This window comes from Ranitomeya imitator, chromosome 1, assembly GCF_032444005.1.
Source record: "Ranitomeya imitator isolate aRanImi1 chromosome 1, aRanImi1.pri, whole genome shotgun sequence".
NCBI classification, from domain to species: domain Eukaryota; kingdom Metazoa; phylum Chordata; class Amphibia; order Anura; family Dendrobatidae; genus Ranitomeya; species Ranitomeya imitator.
The window spans coordinates 1061876605-1061896550 of record NC_091282.1 but is presented as its reverse complement, the minus strand read 5'-3'; the positions used below and the strand labels follow the sequence as shown (position 1 = coordinate 1061896550).

The following is a 19946-nucleotide window of genomic DNA, read 5'->3' as shown; positions in this document are numbered from 1 at the left end:
AGTGGTACTGCGGCTTCTGAGTTTCCTTCCTCAGGTGATGTGGTGAAGTCGTTAGGTGCTGCTCTATTTAACTCCACCTAGTGCTTTGATCCTGGCCTCCAGTCAATGTTCTAGTATTGGACCTGTTTCCTCCTGGATCGTTCCTGTGGCCTGCTGCTCTGCATAGCTAAGTTCCACTTTTGCTATTTGTTTGCTGTTTTTTTCTGTCCAGCTTGCATATTTGTTTTTTCTTGCTTGCTGGAAGCTCTGGGACGCAGAGGGTGTACCTCCGTGCCGTTAGTTCGGTACGGAGGGTCTTTTTGCCCCCTTTGCATGGTTGTTTGTAGGGTTTTGTGTTGACCGCAAAGTTACCTTTCCTATCCTCGCTCTGTTCAGAAAGTCGGGCCTCACTTTGCTAAATCTATTTCATCTCTACGTTTGTCTTTTCATCTTAACTCACAGTCATTATATGTGGGGGCTGCCTTTTCCTTTGGGGTATTTCTCTGAGGCAAGGTAGGCTTATTTTCTATCTTCAGGCTAACTAGTTTCTCAGGCTGTACCGAGTTGCATAGGGAGCGTTAGGCGCAATCCACGGCTGCCTCTAGTGTGGTTGGAGAGGATTAGGGATTGCGGTCAGCAGAGTTCCCACGTCTCAGAGCTCGTTCTATGTTTTTGGGTTATTGTCAGGTCACTGTATGTGCTCTGACTTCTATGTCCATTGTGGTACTGTATTGCCAGATCATAACAACTGCCCATAGAAGGGTTCAAAAAGTACAGTATTCCGATGCTATAAGTGCATGTCACATGGCACTGTGACGTGCATGGGAGGGGATAATATGCCAATTAACACCAGAGGCAGAGTTTTCTTCCAGGCCCCGCATGCCCCAGAGCCTGGAATAAATACTTAACAGAAAAGATTGAAAGTCTATTTCTCAGCAGCAGGACAACAGCTATGAGGCATACAGGTAGGACTATTTTAACATTTCAATCACCTGCATACCCATAGTAATAGCTTAAAAGCACCCAATGGGGTGACACTCCCTTTAAGGCAATTTCAGGATTTTTTTAATAATTGTAATGCATTGATTATGGCGTTTCCTTAATTTTCTGTTCATGAATTCTGTTTTCAGAGAATCCATATTAAATATGACAGATATTTTTGTACATCATCCTAGTAACAGATCTCAACTAAAAATTTGTGTAATGGCTTCAGCTAATCTGGGGGTTCCTATATGTGGTGTATTATCTTAAACCCCTCTACTTGAGTCAGAAGGACCTTGAAACACTTAATAAAAGAGATCTCATTCCATCCATAAAGCGATTTGCATAAAGGACGGATTAGTGGGTATAATGTCATTCATTAATTAATTTGATTTCAAATGAACCATCACGAGCTTCCAGAAATCACCTTATAAGTGATCCAACAAGTTTTCATTTCTTGCTCTTTAATTTTCAACTCTCCCGCTTTTTGTTTTTGCTGATTGATTGAAATATGAAGATGCAGTGGCAAAAAAAATCGTAAATGCTTTTAGGAAACCAAAAGCCACATTGCATGTCCTTTTCATAAAGTTAATGTGCCATAAGAAAATTGTGTTGATTGAGGGGAGATTGTTTTAATATGGGGGTTAAAGACATCTTTTAGGTCATCTATAAAACACTGGAAATCTAATTTACATTGGCAATCGTCACCTGCACAGCAGAGGTATTTTTTCAGATACAGTATCTAAGGCTGGGCTCAGTGGTGGCGAGTGCTGATGGCAAGAACTGATCCCATTTTTTGCAATGGTATTGTTTCCAATTTTCCTACGCATCTGTTTTTACACGTAGCAGACAGGTACAGGTGCTAGTCCAGTGGCCTGGTAAAAATGCAACTTTGGATTTTAGCACTGATCCTAACCTGGGGAAAAATGTAAAAAAAAAAAACTAATGGCATAATGGTGCATTTTCACCAACAGTTCTAATTCAAGCTCCAAAAATTAAGCTGATTTAATGGATATATGTGAACCCAACCTATATGTATTACCAATAATGGAGATAATCTAGAAATCTTAAGCAATAAAATAAAATCTTCCAACATGTTGTGTATCCTTGAGGAATTTTTTGGAAATAAAAACATATTATTTCTTTCCTACAGACTTATCAAAGTTGTGAAACTAAAATTAAGCATGAGCTATTCCCATTAGAGGCATTCTTTGCTTACTGTTTTCCACTAGCTATGCCATATATGTGTAATTAGTAGTCACTAGGGTTGAGCGAAACGGGTCGAACATTTTCAAAAGTCGCCGACTTTTGGCTAAGTCGGGGTTTCATGAAACCCGATCCGACCCCTGTGCGGGGTCGGCCATGCGGTACGCGACTTTCGCGCCAAAGTCGCGTTTCAATGACGCGAAAAGCGCCATTTCTCAGCCAATTAAGGTAAACGCAGAGTGTGGGCAGCGTGATGACATAGGTCCTGGTCCCCACCATCTTAGAGAAGGGCATTGCAGTGATTGGCTTGCTGTCTGCGACGTCACAGGGGCTATAAAGAGGCGTTCCCGCCGACCGCCATCTTACTGCTGCTGATCTGAGCTTAGGGAGAGGTTGCTGCCGCTTTGTCAGAAGCAGGGATAGCGTTAGGCAGGGTCCATTAACCACAAAACCGCTTGTGCTGCAGCGATTTGCACTGTCCAACACCACCCTCGGTGTGCAGGGACAGTGGAAGTTTTTTTTTTTTTTTTTTTTCCCCTCAGCGCTGTAGCTCATTGGGCTGCCCTAGAAGGCTCCCTGATAGCTGCATTGCTGTGTGTACGCCGCTGTGCAAACCAACTGCTTTTTTCAAAGCACAAATCCTCTTGTTCCTTCCTTTCTGCACAGCTATCTTTTTTGTTTGTCCACACTTTTTATTTCATTTGTGCATCAGTCCACTCCTTATTGCTGCCTGCCATACCTGGCTGAGATTACTGCAGGCAGGGAGATAGTAGCTGCCTGCCATACCTGGCTGAGATTACTGCAGGCAGGGAGATAGTAATTGTAGGACATTCCCTGTTTTTTTTTTTTTTTTTTTTTTTGGTGGGAGATTAAGATTGGCAATTTGGCATTTCTGCTAGAGTGCCATCCCTGTGTGTGCCATCTCTCTCACATAGTGGGCCATAGAAAGCCTTTTCATTTTTCTGTATTTTTTTTTGTGGGGTGTATAAATTCTCCCTGATAAAAATACAGTGGGAGATTAATATTGGCCTTTGGGCTTGTGTGCCAGTCCTGAGTGTGCCATCTCTCTCACAAATAGTGGGCCATAGAAAGCCTATTTTATTTTTTTTTGGGTTTTATAAATTCTCCCTGAAAAAAAGGGAGATTAATATTGGCCTCTGGGCTTGTGTGCCAGTCCTGAGCGTGCCATCTGTGCCAGCCCTGAGCGTGCCATCTCTCTCACAAATAGTGGGCCATAGAAAGCCTATTTAATTTTTTTTTTGGTTTTATAAATTCTCCCTGAAAAAAAGGGAGATTAATATTGGCCTCTGGGCTTGTGTGCCAGTTGTGAGCGTGCCATCTGTGCCAGTCCTGAGCGTGCCATCTCTCTCACAAATAGTGGGCCATAGAAAGCCTATTTAATTTTTTTTTTTGTTTTATAAATTTTCCCTGAAAAAAGGGAGATTAATATTGGCCTCTGGGCTTGTGTGCCAGTTGTGAGCGTGCCATCTGTGCCAGTCCTGAGCGTGCCATCTCTCTCACAAATAGTGGGCCATAGAAAGCCTATTTAATTTTTTTTTTGGTTTTATAAATTTTCCCTGAAAAAAGGGAGATTAATATTGGCCTCTGGGCTTGTGTGCCAGTTGTGAGCGTGCCATCTGTGCCAGTCCTGAGCGTGCCATCTCTCTCACAAATAGTGGGCCATAGAAAGCCTATTTAAATATTTTTTTGGTTTTATAAATTCTCCCAGAAAAAAAGGGAGATTAATATTGGCCTCTGGGCTTCTGTGCCAGTCCTGAGCGTGCCATCTGTGCCAGTCCTGAGCGTCCCATCTCTCTCACAAATAGTGGGCCATAGAAAGCCTATTTTATTTTTTTTTTGGGTTTTAGAAATTCTCCCTGGAAAAAAAAAGGGAGATTAATATTGCCCTTTGGGCTTGTGTGCCAGTACTAAGCGTTCCATCTCTCTCTCTCTCTCAGTCAGTGGGCCATAGAACGCCTATTTTTGGTTTTATTTGTTTTCTAAATTCTCCCTGAAAAAATCATTTTATTTTATTTGGTTTCTAAATTCTTCCTGATAAAATCATATTTTTTTTATTATTTTTTTTTCTAAAGTCTCCCTGAAAAAAAAAAAAAAAAACAGTGGGAGATTAATATTGGCCTTTCTGCTTGTGTGCCAGTCTTGACTCCTGGGTGCGTCATCTCTCAGTCAGTGGGCCATAGAACGCCTATTTTTGGTTTTATTTGTTTTATAAATTCTCCCTGAAAAAATCATTTTATTTTATTTGGTTTCTAAATTCTTCCTGATAAAATCATATTTTTTTTATCATTTTTTTTTCTAAAGTCTCCCTGAAAAAAAAAAAAAAAAACAACCAAAAAAAACAGTGGGAGATTAATATTGGCCTTTCTGCTTGTGTGCCAGTCTTGACTCCTGGGTGTGCCATCTCTCTCTCTCTCTCTCTCTCTCTCCAATTGTGGTCCATAGAAAGCCTATATTTTTTTTCCTTGATTTGGGTTCCAAAATCTACCAGAGAAAATAACTACATCAATCATTGGTAGAAAAATATTGGCCTCTGGGCTTGTGTGCCACTCCTGACTCCTGTGTGCGTCATCTCTCAGTCAGTGGGCCATAGAACGCCTATTTTTGTTTTTATTTGTTTTATAAATTCTCCCTGAAAAAATCATTTTATTTTATTTGGTTTCTAAATTCTTCCTGATAAAATCATATTTTTTTTATTATTTTTTTTTCTAAAGTCTCCCTGAAAAAAAAAAAAAAAAAACAACCAAAAAAAACAGTGGGAGATTAATATTGGCCTTTCTGCTTGTGTGCCAGTCTTGACTCCTGGGTGTGCCATCTCTCTCTCTCTCTCTCTCTCTCTCTCTCCAATTGTGGTCCATAGAAAGCCTATATTTTTTTTCCTTGATTTGGGTTCCAAAATCTACCAGAGAAAATAACTACATCAATCATTGGTAGAAAAATATTGGCCTCTGGGCTTGTGTGCCACTCCTGACTCCTGTGTGCGTCATCTCTCAGTCAGTGGGCCATAGAACGCCTATTTTTGTTTTTATTTTTTTTATAAATTCTCCCTGAAAAAATCATTTTATTTTATTTGGTTTCTAAATTCTTCCTGATAAAATCATATTTTTTTTATTATTTTTTTTTCTAAAGTCTCCCTGAAAAAAAAAAAAAAAAAACAAACAAAAAAAACAGTGGGAGATTAATATTGGCCTTTCTGCTTGTGTGCCAGTCTTGACTCCTGGGTGTGCCCTCTCTCTCTCTCTCTCTCTCTCTCTCCAATTGTGGTCCATAGAAAGCCTATATTTTTTTTCCTTGATTTGGGTTCCAAAATCTACCAGAGAAAATAACTACATCAATCATTGGTAGAAAAATATTGGCCTCTGGGCTTGTGTGCCACTCCTGACTCCTGTGTGCGTCATCTCTCAGTCAGTGGGCCATAGAACGCCTATTTTTGTTTTTATTTGTTTTATAAATTCTCCCTGAAAAAATAATTTTATTTTATTTGGTTTCTAAATTCTTCCTGATAAAATCATATTTTTTTTATTATTTTTTTTTCTAAAGTCTCCCTGAAAAAAAAAAAAAAAAACAAACCCCCCAAAAAAATGGGAGATTAATATTGGCCTTTCTGCTTGTGTGCCAGTCTTGACTCCTGGGTGTGCCATCTCTCTCTCTCTCTCTCTCTCTCTCTCTCCAATTGTGGTCCATAGAAAGCCTATATTTTTTTTCCTTGATTTGGGTTCCAAAATCTACCAGAGAAAATAACTCCATCAATCATTGGTAGAAAAATATTGGCCTCTGGGCTTGTGTGCCACTCCTGATTCCTGTGTGCGTCATCTCTCACTCAGTGGCCCATAGAAAGCATATAGTTTGTTACATTTGTTTTCTAAATTCTCCCTGCAAAAATCTATTTTTTTTTTTTTGGGGGGTTTCTAAAGTGTTCCTGAAAAAAATAAAAATAAAAAAAAAATAATAGTGTGACATTAATATTAACATTTGTGCTTCAGTGACAGTCCTGCGTGTGGGGCATCTCTCTAATTTGCAGCCACCAAAAAAAGAGTGTGTAACATTGGGCCTGATTTTCGCTGTGGTCTCACCAACCTGTAAAGGGGTAGCTAAATCATACTGAAGTTATAGCTCACCGTGTAAGTTGTGTGACTGCAACAAATAACGTTAGTTTGGTTACGTTTTTAAAACAATGAGGAAGTCTAGTGGAAGAGGTCGTGGCCGGGGGCGTTCATTGTCAGCTGGTAATGAGGGTAGTGGTAGTGGTGGAGCATCAGGTGGTCGTGGGGAAAAAAATATTGCACCTAAGTCTGGAGCTGTGGAGCCAGGTTCGTCGTCCGGCTACACAAGGCCTCGAACGCTCCCTTTTCTGGGATTAGGAAAACCGCTTTTAAAGCCGGAGCAGCAAGAGCAAGTTTTGGCTTATCTTGCTGACTCAGCCTCTAGCTCTTTTGCCTCCTCTCGTGAAACTGGTAAAAGTAAAAGCAGCGCGTCGTTAGTGGATGTTCACGGTCAGGGACAAGTCACTTCCTTGTCCTCTTCAGCAAAAACAACAACAGAGAAGAATGCAGCAGGCGACACAACGGGTTACTCCATGGAGCTCTTTACACATACCGTCCCTGGCTTAGAAAGTGAAGCAGTTAACAGTCCATGCCCATTACAAATTGAATCTGACATGGAGTGCACTGACGCACAGCCACAGCCAGACTACTATGCTGGTCCTTTGACTCAGACCACAACATTGCCCTCGCAGGGTGCTGATCAAGAATCAGACCCTGATGAGACTATGTTGCCCCATCACGAACGCTATACCACCGAACGACACGGTGACACAGACGAAGTTGCGCAGGAGGTACAAGAAGAGTTATTAGATGACCCAGTTCTTGACCCCGATTGGCAGCCATTGGGGGAACAGGGTGCAGGCGGCAGCAGTTCTGAAGCAGAGGAGGAGGAGGGGCCGCAGAAGGCATCAACATCGCCACAGGTTCCATCTGCCGGGCCCGTATCTTGCCCAAAACGCGTGGCAAAGCCAAAACCTGGTGGAGGACAGCGTGGCCATCCGGTTAAAGCTCAGTCTGCAATGCCTGAAAAGGTATCCGATGCTAGAAAGAGTGCAGTCTGGCATTTTTTTAAACAACATCCAATTGATCAGCGCAAAGTCATCTGTCAAAAATGTTCTACTTCCTTAAGCAGAGGTCAGAATCTGAAAAGTCTCAATACTAGTTGCATGCATAGACATTTAACCACCATGCATTTGAAAGCTTGGACTAACTACCAAACGTCCCTTAAGGTTGTTGCACCCTCGGCCAATGAAGCTAGTCATCAACGCAACATCCCTTCCGGCAGTGTAGGACCACCATTTAGCGCACCACCTGCTGTATCTGTGCAGGTATCTTTGCCAGGCCAAAGCAGTCAGGGTCAGGGAATCACCAGTTTCGTAGTAGGAAACACTGCATCTAGGGCACCGGCGGCAACAATACCATCTCCCACCGTCTCTCAGTCTGCCATGTCCACCGGCACCCCCGCTAGTTCCACGATCTCCAGCTCTCCAGTCCAGCTCACCCTACATGAGACTATGGTTAGAAAAAGGAAATACTTAGCCTCGCATCCGCGTACACAGGGTTTGAACGCCCACATAGCTAGACTAATCTCGTTAGAGATGATGCCCTACCGGTTAGTTGAAAGCGAAGCTTTCAAAGACCTGATGGACTACGCTGTACCACGCTACGAGCTACCCAGTCGACACTTTTTTTCCAGAAAAGCCATCCCAGCCCTCCACCAGCATGTTAAAGAGCGCATCGTCCATGCACTCAGGCAATCTGTGAGCACAAAGGTGCACCTGACAACAGATGCATGGACCAGTAGGCATGGCCAGGGACGTTACGTGTCCATCACGGCACACTGGGTAAATGTGGTGGATTCAGGGTCCACAGGGGACAGCAAGTTTGGGACAGTTCTGCCTAGCCCACGGTCTAGTAAACAGTTGTCTGTAGCCGTTCGCACCCCCTCCTCCTCCTCCTCCTCCTCGTCCTCCTGCAGAAGCAAGAGCTCGTCCACAGACCGCAGTCGCACAAACACTCCATCCGCACCTGCCACTGTTGCACACCAGGTCTCCCATTATGGGGCAGCTACTGGCATACGTCAGCAGGCTGTATTGGCTATGAAGTGTTTGGGCGACAATAGACACACCGCGGAAGTTCTGTCCGAGTTCTTGCAGCAAGAAACGCAGTCGTGGCTGGGCACTGTAGATCTTGAGGCAGGCAAGGTAGTGAGTGATAACGGAAGGAATTTCATGGCTGCCATCTCCCTTTCCCAACTGAAACACATTCCTTGCCTGGCTCACACCTTAAACCTGGTGGTGCAGTGCTTCCTGAAAAGTTATCCGGGGTTATCCGACCTGCTCCTCAAAGTGCGTGGACTTTGCGCACATATCCGCCGTTCGCCTGTACACTCCAGCCGTATGCAGACCTATCAGCGTTCTTTGAACCTTCCCCAGCATCGCCTAATCATAGACGTTGCAACAAGGTGGAACTCAACACTGCACATGCTTCAGAGACTGTGCGAACAGAGGCGGGCTGTTATGTTTTTGTGGGAGGATACACATACACGGGCAGGCAGTAGGATGGCAGACATGGAGTTGTCAGGTGTGCAGTGGTCGAAGATTCAAGACATGTGTCAAGTCCTTCAGTGTTTTGAGGAATGCACACGGCTGGTTAGTGCAGACAACGCCATAATAAGCATGAGCATCCCCCTAATGCGTCTGCTGATGCAAAGTTTGACGCACATAAAGGATCAGGCGTCTGCACCAGAGGAAGAGGAAAGCCTTGATGACAGTCAGCGATTGTCTGGTCAGGGCAGTGTACATGACGAGGTACCGGGCGAAGAGGAGGTGGAGGATGAGGAGGATGATGGGGATGAGTATATTTTTAATGAGGAAGCTTTCCCGGGGGCACGGGAAATTGGTGGCGTGGCAAGGCCGGGTTCTGGTTTTTTGAGGGACACAAGTGACGTAGATTTGCCTGCAACTGCCCCTCAACCAAGCACAACCGCAGATTTGACAACGGGAACTTTGGCCCACATGGCGGATTATGCCTTGCGTATCCTCAAAAGGGACACACGCATTACAAAAATGATGAACGATGACGATTACTGGTTGGCCTGCCTCCTTGATCCTCGCTATAAAGGCAAATTGCAAAATATTATGCCACATGAGAACTTGGAACTAATATTAGCAACAAAACAATCAACTCTTGTTGACCGTTTGCTTCTGGCATTCCCTGCACACAGCGCCCGTGATCGTTCTCACACGAGCTCCAGGGGCCAGCAGACCAGAGGTGTTAGAGGGGCAGAAATCAGAAGTGGCGTTGGCCAGAGGGGTTTTCTGACCAGGTTGTGGAGTGATTTTTCTATGACCGCAGACAGGACAGGTACTGCAGCATCAATTCAAAATGACAGGAGACAACATTTGTCCAGTATGGTTACAAACTATTTTTCATCCCTTATCGACGTTCTCCCTCAACCGTCATTCCCATTTGATTACTGGGCATCCAAATTAGACACCTGGCCAGAATTGGCAGAATATGCATTGCAGGAGCTTGCTTGCCCGGCAGCTAGTGTCCTATCAGAAAGAGTATTCAGTGCTGCAGGTTCAATACTAACAGAAAAAAGGACTCGTCTGGCTACCCAAAATGTAGATGATCTAACCTTCATTAAAATGAACCACAACTGGATTTCAAAATCTTTTGCCCCACCCTGCCCGGCTGACACCTAGCTTTCCTATGAAAAGGTCTTGCCTGTGGACTATTCTGAATGACTTTTCCAATCTCGTAATTTTCTTCACCTGATTGTCCAGCATACGACATGTTTCCACCTCACGAAATGGCCAAACTCCCCACACGGGGCCGTGCTATCGCCACTTTGCGCTTGGACCCTTGAGAGTGCTGTTTGTCTGAAGAGGTGGGTGTGGCCGCTTTTGGTCGACGGCACTGCCACTGGGTCCCTCATAGTACAATAAAGTGTCTCTGGCGGTGGTGGTGCGCACCCAACGTCAGACACACCGTTGTAATATGAGGGGCCCTGTGCCTGTACCGCCGGCCACAAGACAGTTCCCCCCCCCAGCTCAAACAGTGCTCTACCACTAGCAAAATTATCTCTCACAGCTTCACCAATGTGTAGTCTAGGCGCTGACATCCTTCAATGCCTGGCACTGACAATACCATTGTTTTGACATTTTTGTTATGTTAGGCCTTCGAAGCCTGTCTGCGGTCCCTTCTTTCTACAACTACTACACTGACCAGGCCACTGCTGGCCGTGTTACCCTGGAACCAATTTAAAAGTGCCTACAGTCAGCCCAATTTTGTTATGTTAGGCCTTCGAAGACTGTCTGCCGTCACTCCTTCCACTAGACTTCCACTGACCATACACTGCTGCCCATGTACCCCTGGAACCAATTTAAAGTGCCTACAGCCAGCCCAATTTTGTTATGTTAGGCCTTCGAAGCCTGTCTGCGGTCACTCCTTCCACTAGACTTCCACTGACCAGACCACTGCTGCCCGTGTACCCCTGGAACCAATTTAAAAGTGCCTACAGCCAGCCCAAGTTTGTTATGTTAGGCCTTCGAAGCCTGTCTGCGGTCACTCCTTCCACTAGACTTCCACAGACCAGACCACTGCTGCCCGTGTACCCCTGGAACCAATTTAAAAGTGCCTACAGCCAGCCCAAGTTTGTTATGTTAGGCCTTGGAAGCCTGTCTGCGGTCACTCCTTCCACTAGACTTCCACTGACCAGACCACTGCTGCCCGTGTACCCCTGGAACCAATTTAAAAGTGCCTACAGCCAGCCCAAGTTTGTTATGTTAGGCCTTCGAAGCCTGTCTGCGGTCACTCCTTCCACTAGACTTCCACAGACCAGACCACTGCTGCCCGTGTACCCCTGGAACCAATTTAAAAGTGCCTACAGCCAGCCCAAGTTTGTTATGTTAGGCCTTGGAAGCCTGTCTGCGGTCACTCCTTCCACTAGACTTCCACTGACCAGACCACTGCTGCCCGTGTACCCCTGGAACCAATGTAAAAGTGCCTACAGCCAGCCCAAGTTTGTTATGTTAGGCCTTGGAAGCCTGTCTGCGGTCACTCCTTCCACTAGACTTCCACAGACCAGACCACTGCTGCCCGTGTACCCCTGGAACCAATTTAAAAGTGCCTACAGCCAGCCCAAGTTTGTTATGTTAGGCCTTGGAAGCCTGTCTGCGGTCACTCCTTCCACTAGACTTCCACTGACCAGACCACTGCTGCCCGTGTACCCCTGGAACCAATTTAAAAGTGCCTACAGCCAGCCCAAGTTTGTTATGTTAGGCCTTCGAAGCCTGTCTGCGGTCACTCCTTCCACTAGACTTCCACAGACCAGACCACTGCTGCCCGTGTACCCCTGGAACCAATTTAAAAGTGCCTACAGCCAGCCCAAGTTTGTTATGTTAGGCCTTGGAAGCCTGTCTGCGGTCACTCCTTCCACTAGACTTCCACTGACCAGACCACTGCTGCCCGTGTACCCCTGGAACCAATGTAAAAGTGCCTACAGCCAGCCCAAGTTTGTTATGTTAGGCCTTCGAAGCCTGTCTGCGGTCACTCCTTCCACTAGACTTCCACAGACCAGACCACTGCTGCCCGTGTACCCCTGGAACCAATTTAAAAGTGCCTACAGCCAGCCCAAGTTTGTTATGTTAGGCCTTGGAAGCCTGTCTGCGGTCACTCCTTCCACTAGACTTCCACTGACCAGACCACTGCTGCCCGTGTACCCCTGGAACCAATTTAAAAGTGCCTACAGCCAGCCCAAGTTTGTTATGTTAGGCCTTCGAAGCCTGTCTGCGGTCACTCCTTCCACTAGACTTCCACTGACCAGACCACTGCTGCCCGTGTACCCCTGGAACCAATTTAAAAGTGCCTACAGCCAGCCCAAGTTTGTTATGTTAGGCCTTGGAAGCCTGTCTGCGGTCACTCCTTCCACTAGACTTCCACTGACCATACACTGCTGCCCATGTACCCCTGGAACAAATTTAAAAGTGCCTACAGCCAGCCCAAGTTTGTTATGTTAGGCCTTCGAAGCCTGTCTGCGTCCCGTTCTTTCAACTACAACTACACTGACCAGGCCACTGATGGCCGTGTTCCCTTGGAACCAATTTTAACTTGCCTACAGCCAGCCCTATGTTATTATGTTAGGCCTTCGAAGCCTGTCTGCGTCCCGTTCTTTCAACTACAACTACACTGACCAGGCCACTGATGGCCGTGTTCCCCTGGAACCAATTTTAACTTGCCTACAGCCAGCCCAATGTTAGGCCTTTGATGCCTGTCTGCCGTCACTCCTTCCACTAGGCCTCCACTGACCTGTCTATTGCTGCCCGTGTACCCCTTGAACCAACATCATTAAATATAAAAAAAATTAATTTGATTATAAAAAATAAGATCGTGTTGAGATCTCAAATGCAGACATTTTAACAATCAAAACAAACACACAACAAATATCTGGAACTGTACTACAAAGGTCCAACAGCTACAATTTCTTTCTCCTGCAAGAAGTTAACTGAAAGTTTTTTGGAGTTGTTAGCACAGATATGGCATCCACCGAGTGTTGTCCTGTCGCGTCTCCTTTAAATTATTTCCAATAAGATGTTAAACTATTAATTTAATAAAATCAATAATTAAAAAAATAATTGAGTAAGTCAAAAGCACATTGCAAATAAACATTAATTACAAATCAAGAAGCATGGCGCGTCCGAGGGTGAGTAGATACCGAATAAGAATATAATCACCCTCGGACGCGCAATGCTTATTTACAACAGCCTTCCTTCCTAAGAATCAGCCCTTCCGTGGTGTAGAGAGAGGTTGTGTTACACTCCAAGGTGTTCCCCAGGTTGCCTTTCCTGAGCTTCGATCTTCCGGCTCTCGTTTAGTAGCTGTTGGAAACTACGCTGCATTAGGCCTACTAATTGTGTATGGGTGAAACAGTGGCGCATCTGCGGTCCCTCCTTCCACTAGGCCTCCACTGACCTGTCTACTGCGGCCCGTGTACCCCTTGAACCAACCTAATAAAATATTTAAAAAATTAATTTGATTATAAAAAATAAGATCGTGTTGAGATCTCAAATGCAGACATTTTAACAATCAAAACAAACACACAACAAATATCTGGAACTGTACTACAAAGGTCCAACAGCTACAATTTCTTTCTCCTGCAAGAAGTTAACTGAAAGTTTTTTGGAGTTGTTAACACAGATATGGCATCCACCGAGTGTTGTCCTGTCGCGTCTCCTTTAAATTATTTCCAATAAGATGTTAAACTATTAATTTAATAAAATCAATAATTAAAAAAATAATTGAGTAAGTCAAAAGCACATTGCAAATAAACATTAATTACAAATCAAGAAGCATGGCGCGTCCGAGGGTGAGTAGATACCGAATAAGAATATAATCACCCTCGGATGCGCAATGCTTATTTACAACAGCCTTCCTTCCTAAGAATCAGCCCTTTCGTGGTGTAGAGAGAGGTTGTGTTACACTCCAAGGTGTTCCCCGGGTTGCCTTTCATGAGCTTCGATCTTCCGGCTCTCGTTTAGTAGTTGGTGGAAACTACGCTGCATTAGGCCTACAAATTTGGTATGGGGTGTAGAGACAGGTTGTGTTACACTCCAAGGTTTTCACCAGGTTGCCTTTCCTGAGCTTCGATCTTCATGCTCTCGTTTAGTAGGTGTCGGAAAGTAGGCTGCATTAGGCCTACAAATTGGGTATGGGGTGGAGAGAGATGGTGTGTTACACTCCAAGGTGTTCCCCAGGTTTCCTTGCCATTGCTTCGGTCTTCCGACTCTCGTTTAGTAGTTGTAGAAAAGTACACAGCATTAGGCCTACAAAATGGGTATGGGGTGGAGAGAGATGGTGTGTTACACTCCAAGGTGTTCCCCAGGTTGCCTTTCCTGAGCTTCGATCTTCATGCTCTCGTTTAGTAGGTGTCGGAAAGTAGGCTGCATTAGGCCTACAAATTGGGTATGGGGTGGAGAGAGATGGTGTGTTACACTCCAAGGTGTTCCCCAGGTTTCCTTGCCATTGCTTCGGTCTTCCGACTCTCGTTTAGTAGTTGTAGAAAAATACACAGCATTAGGCCTACAAAATGGGTATGGGGTGGAGAGAGATGGTGTGTTACACTCCAAGGTGTTCCCCAGGTTGCCTTTCCTGAGCTTCGATCTTCATGCTCTCGTTTAGTAGGTGTCGGAAAGTAGGCTGCATTAGGCCTAAAAAATGGGGAATGGGGTGGAGAGAGATGGTGTGTTACACTCCAAGGTGTTCCCCAGGTTTCCTTGCCATTGCTTCGGTCTTCCGACTCTCGTTTAGTAGTTGTAGAAAAGTACACTGCATTAGGCCTAAAAAATGGGTATGGGGTGGAGAGAGATGGTGTGTTACACTCCAAGGTGTTCCCCAGGTTGCCTTTCCTGAGCTTCGATCTTCATGCTCTCGTTTAGTAGGTGTCGGAAAGTAGGCTGCATTAGGCCTACAAATTGGGTATGGGGTGGAGAGAGATGGTGTGTTACACTCCAAGGTGTTCCCCAGGTTGCCTTTCCTGAGCTTCTATCTTCAGGCTCTCATTAAATTGTGGTTAAATGGAACAACTGCATTTGGCGTACTAGTTGGTTTGGGGCCTACTATCGGTGTCTGCCACTCCTTGCTGTTCTCCTGGTTTCCTGTCCTGAAATACCATTTTCAGCCTCTCGTTAAGTAGTTGTTAATGTTAGACTGCATTTGGCCTACTAGTTGGGTTGGGGCCTACTATCGGTGTCTGCCACTCCTTGCTGTTCTCCTCCACTGAACAAAGCTGTGCCGCCTGTTTACTACGGTTGCCAATTTTGAACTGCATTTCGACTACTTACTGATTTGGCCCTACTCTCTGTGTCAGCCTCTCATTCCAGTTGTCCTCCACTGCAATGCCCCCTGGTTATTCCTGTGTTACCAATTTTGAACTGCATTTAGCCCACTTTCTTCTTTGGGCCTATATCTGTGTTTCCACTTCATCGTGCCCATTGCCCAGCCAGTGATAGATGAGTCTGCTGGTACATTGACCCATAACGCAACATTCCCCGTGCACGCTACACAACAACATTGTGACCCTGCTGAAAGTCAGGTTGCTCTTCCCGCATACCATACCACCTTACACGGGGACAAAGAGGAAGGTGCAGATGAAAGTGCAGGTTCCTTCATCAGGTGGGGGGAGGAATACTAGTTGGCGACGTCACTGGCACAGGGCCTCTCATAGTACGCAAAAGTGTTGCTGCCGGTGGGAGGCGCCCCCGCCGTGCAAACACACCGCTGTACTTTGAGGGGCCCTGTGCCAGTGCCAATGCCAACGAGTGGGCCCCCCCTGCTTGCTCAGGTTCACAGCACTTGCAAAGTTGAAATACTTACCTCTCCCTGCTCCACTGCCGTGACGTGGTCCAGATTTCCTGGGCCCACTAATTACTTGAACCAGCCCTACCCCCCACAACTTTCGCCAAATGACCCCCAATTTCAAATGCCTTCCAATTATTATAAGGTAAATTACGCTTGACAAGCTTCATTAAGAAGAATGGATGGTTTTGACATTAAAATGGGCACTCTAGGTGTTTTCCTGGCCCCCACTCACTGCCGACTATGCTGCCCCATTGACTTGCATTGGGTTTCGTGTTTCGGTCGATCCCGACTTTACGTCATAATCGGCCGATTTCACTCGACCCGACTTTGGACATAGTCGGGTTTCGCAAAACCCGGCTCGACTCTAAAAAGGTCAAGGTCGCTCAACTCTAGTAGTCACTAACTACCAATTCTCAAGTGAAGTGGTGCACATGCAGGCAAACTCACTAATAAGATCTATGAGAACATTTCTAATGCTTCCATATATAAAATCTAAATGGTTTAAAGTCAGAAATCAATAAATCAATGATATTAAGCCAATGTATGGGCCATTAAAATTAAGACCTTCTGTATCTATTATACTGGAGGTATAATAAATGTGATAAAATGTAATAGATTTTTCAATTTAAATTATCTTTAAGAAATTGTGTTTCATCTAGAGAATGTGTTAGATGAAGCCTAGTATGAAATTAGATTCAGATATATTCCTGACATAAGAAGAGTTTATCAGTTTAGCTTTCAAATATATCATGACCTTGGTCTTAGAGTATTTTTGGAAGTGAGATTAGCAAACAAACTTATTTAATTTTAGGTTAAATCATTGTCTCCCTCTCCTGCCAAAGTTAAATGTCCATGAAACACAGTTAAAGTACAAATCACGATGGTATGGTCTGGTCACAGATCTCCTCACCTAATTTTAATTGTCACATAAACATGTATAAAGGTAGGTCTGTACATCACGGTCTGTAATTGGACCGAGTGTCATGAAATCTAAATTTAGCTTTTTTTCCTGGAATTGTGGGTGTTCCTAGTGCTTAAATATCAATATATAGATTTAAGAATTATAATTGAAAGATTTATTCCTATCAATTTTTGTATCCTCTTAATATAGTATATTGCATTCATCCTATTATATAGCACTGTTTACATACATATGCTCATTTGCCCTTCTAAACAGTTAAATTCTTCTATTTTTCATTTGGTCTATGACATCACGTGATTAAAAACAGACTAGCTGAAAACTTCTAAGCTCTATACACAAACAGTAAGTCTATTTTCTCTGCATGAGTCAGGCTGATTTCACATTCGCGTCTGTGAGCCCTGCTTTTCATACGCATTGATCCGCATGCGTCATGCGTACCTATCTTTTACATGATGTAAGCATGGACATGCGTTTGCATGTGTTCACTTGCGGATACTTATGCATGCGTCATTTCGAGGTGTGTGGTGGGGTCCGGCGATCGCAACAGATTGCATTTTTGGAGGCGTCAAAAATCCGTCAAATATGCGCAGGCATGCACATGCTGATGAGTGCATTAAAAAGGCATTACTGTCTGTGGGAACTCATGCATACGCATGGGATTGATGCGCTTGTGTACTTCGGACTCTGCATGTCTAGGAACTGATTGAGATACGCCCATTGAGACACGCCCTCCTGGAAATATCGAACACATGCGCATAAAAATGCAAATGCAGGCAAAAAACGCATACAGACGCATGCACACGCAGCATTTTTTTTGCTGTCATGCATACGCTGATGCATATAAAAAATGCTGCATAAACATGCATTTGCATGCGTTTTGGCATGAGCTTGCATATTCAGATGATACGCTGTGCACATATACACAAATGTGAACTTAGCCTCATCAATACATAAGTCCCTGAGCACGGGGAGGAGTATAGCAGCTGAGCCAGGATTTGAAGCAGGAGATGTCAAAAGCATGGGAAAGAGACTTCTTGTTTCTATATAGAGCTTAGAAGGATTCAGCTAGTAAGTTTTTAATCACATGGCATCATTGACCTAATGGAAAACAGAACAATTAACTTAGTAGAAGGGCAAATTGAGCAATTGTAAAAACACAATTCTATATAATATGAAGCTTGCAATATATTGAGGATAAAATCTTTGATGGGAAGGCTTAATTTATTTTTATACCTGTCACTAAATGACCTAGTAAAATGCCAATGCAACATATTCAACATGCTTTAAAAAAATATGCTGTATAGTAGTTCAGTGGAACTATACTCTATACACCGGTCACAATAATAGCTTACGCTCAAGGAAATGTGTCTGTAGGCGGCTCGCCTTTGCCTTCCCAAGCACTTAACAGATTTTTTTTTCCATTCAAAGAAGTACAAACTTAGTACCAGGTTTCCTTTAACATATTAGTGATTCCGCGAACAATTTGTTATTATGCAGAAAGCATTGTTTGGCCTTTAAATAATGCATCTACCTGCAGGTGAAATCTGTCATGCTTAGTATGACTATGACTCTGTAGATCTCTCAAGTGAAATGCTCTTCGTATTCTCCCAGGTGAGAGTTGTCATTCACTGTAATAGAAATGTCAGGTTGACCTTTTTAATTTACATAACTAAAAACAATATTTGATTTATTTAGCATAACATTTTTTCTTGTATAATGAAAGCTATACCTCTGTTAACAATGCCACATTTGTATCTTTGTATGATTCCAGAGATTGTTCAGTTAATCCTTCCTGAAGACCTGACACTGAGCTTTACCATAGTAACAGTTGGACAAAGTGTTGTATTGAATTGTGGGATACAAGGAAACTTGAGGCCTCCTATTATTTGGAAACGGAACAATGTTATCTTGAACACCTTGGACTTAGAAGACATCAATGTAAGTTGGGAATCATTTATTTTTCTTCTCCAATTTTCCTCCATCATATTATTTAGGTTGGACTCAAATGTGTTAGCTGTGTCTGGCAATTTTTTTTTATTGCCTGACACAACTGATGACATTTTTTTTTGCATCTGTTTCATTGGTTCTGATAAAAAAAAATGTTGATTGTGGTGTTTTACTGTCTAGAGACGTCCAGCAATACAACTGACATAGTTGTTGTCAAAACTGATCCTAAAAAATAATAGGATCAATTTTGTCATTAGTTTGACTTATGGATTTCTGTACCATTCCATAGGGAAACAAAACTGAATTATGTTTTCCTTTTGATCTAAAAAAAGACTTACAGCAAAATTGATTTCTAAAACTTGATGTATGGTGGAAGTTAAGAAGTAAAAAAGAAGAAAAAGATAATTGGATGTAATGTTTAATTATTTGTAAGTACATCAATGTCCATTCTGGACTGACCATATTCAGCGCCCACCTCTAGATTGGGCAAATTATTATTATTATTTATTTTTAGAGCACAATTTATTCCATTGTGCTGTTCATTAGAAGGAGTTACAGACATAATACAGATATAAATTTAAGTCAATAAACTAATAATGACATACTGGTACAGAAAGTCTTGCGGTTTTACATTCTACAGGGTAATGGGGAAGGAGACATTAGGTTATGGTGTTGCTGCAACTTAGGTGGTGGAGAGGTGGGTTTTTTCAGGCTGTAAGCTTTTTTGAAGACATTAGTTTAAAAGGTCTATCTGAACGTTCCACATGTGGTAGATAATCATAGGTGTTGAGCCACAGAATTCCAGAGTATGGTGTATACCTGGGAGATGTTTTAGAGGCGATTGGATGAGAAACGCATAAGCGTGGAGGAGAGAATGAGGTCTTAGGAGGACTGGAGATTAAGAGAGGGAAGATAGCAGAAGATTAGTACAGAGATGTATGGAGGACATAGATCATGGATGGCTTTGTAAGTCAATGTTAGTAGTTTGGACTGGAGTGCCGTGAATGTTCTATCATTTATAACACTCACAAAACTTGAGTGCTGGCCATGAAAACTAAAATTAATACTGAAAGTGTTCCTCAAATGTAGTTTGTTACCCCAAGTGTACCATGACTTTAATGGTTGTTAAAATGCAGAAGACCTATAACGCACATTTTCCCAATTTATTATCAGTCAGCCTCCACAAGATGGTTGACACAAAATTTGTCCTCCAAGGTTGTCAAAATACCTGACTTTTATAATATAATATCTGACTTTGATCAGTCCACAGCGAAATGAGGTATAAAATGTTCAGAGCATAACATTGCTTTTACAAGTCTTTTCTAAGAGGAAAGAGAATTTAATGTTTCTTTTCTGCATTATGATAACTCTCTTGGTAAAGATAATGATATGGGTTGCAGTTCTTACTTACAATTATATGGAAAAACCACAGATAATAGTCTTCAATAGCATAATGCATTGTGCAAATGGAATTGTGTGCACGACAA

General features: G+C 43.4%; 1 protein-coding gene across 4 annotated transcripts in view; it reads left to right on the top strand.

Annotated features, from left to right (window-relative positions):
• FSTL5 (follistatin like 5) overlaps positions 1-19946 on the top strand; it is a 1350822-nt gene that overhangs the window by 881493 nt on the left and 449383 nt on the right. For all 4 annotated transcript variants that reach the window (XM_069744171.1, XM_069744169.1, XM_069744172.1 and 1 more), the window contains one exon: positions 18284-18450. In XM_069744171.1, coding sequence (XP_069600272.1) covers positions 18284-18450 — 167 coding nt within the window. The remainder of the gene's footprint in view (positions 1-18283; positions 18451-19946) is intronic.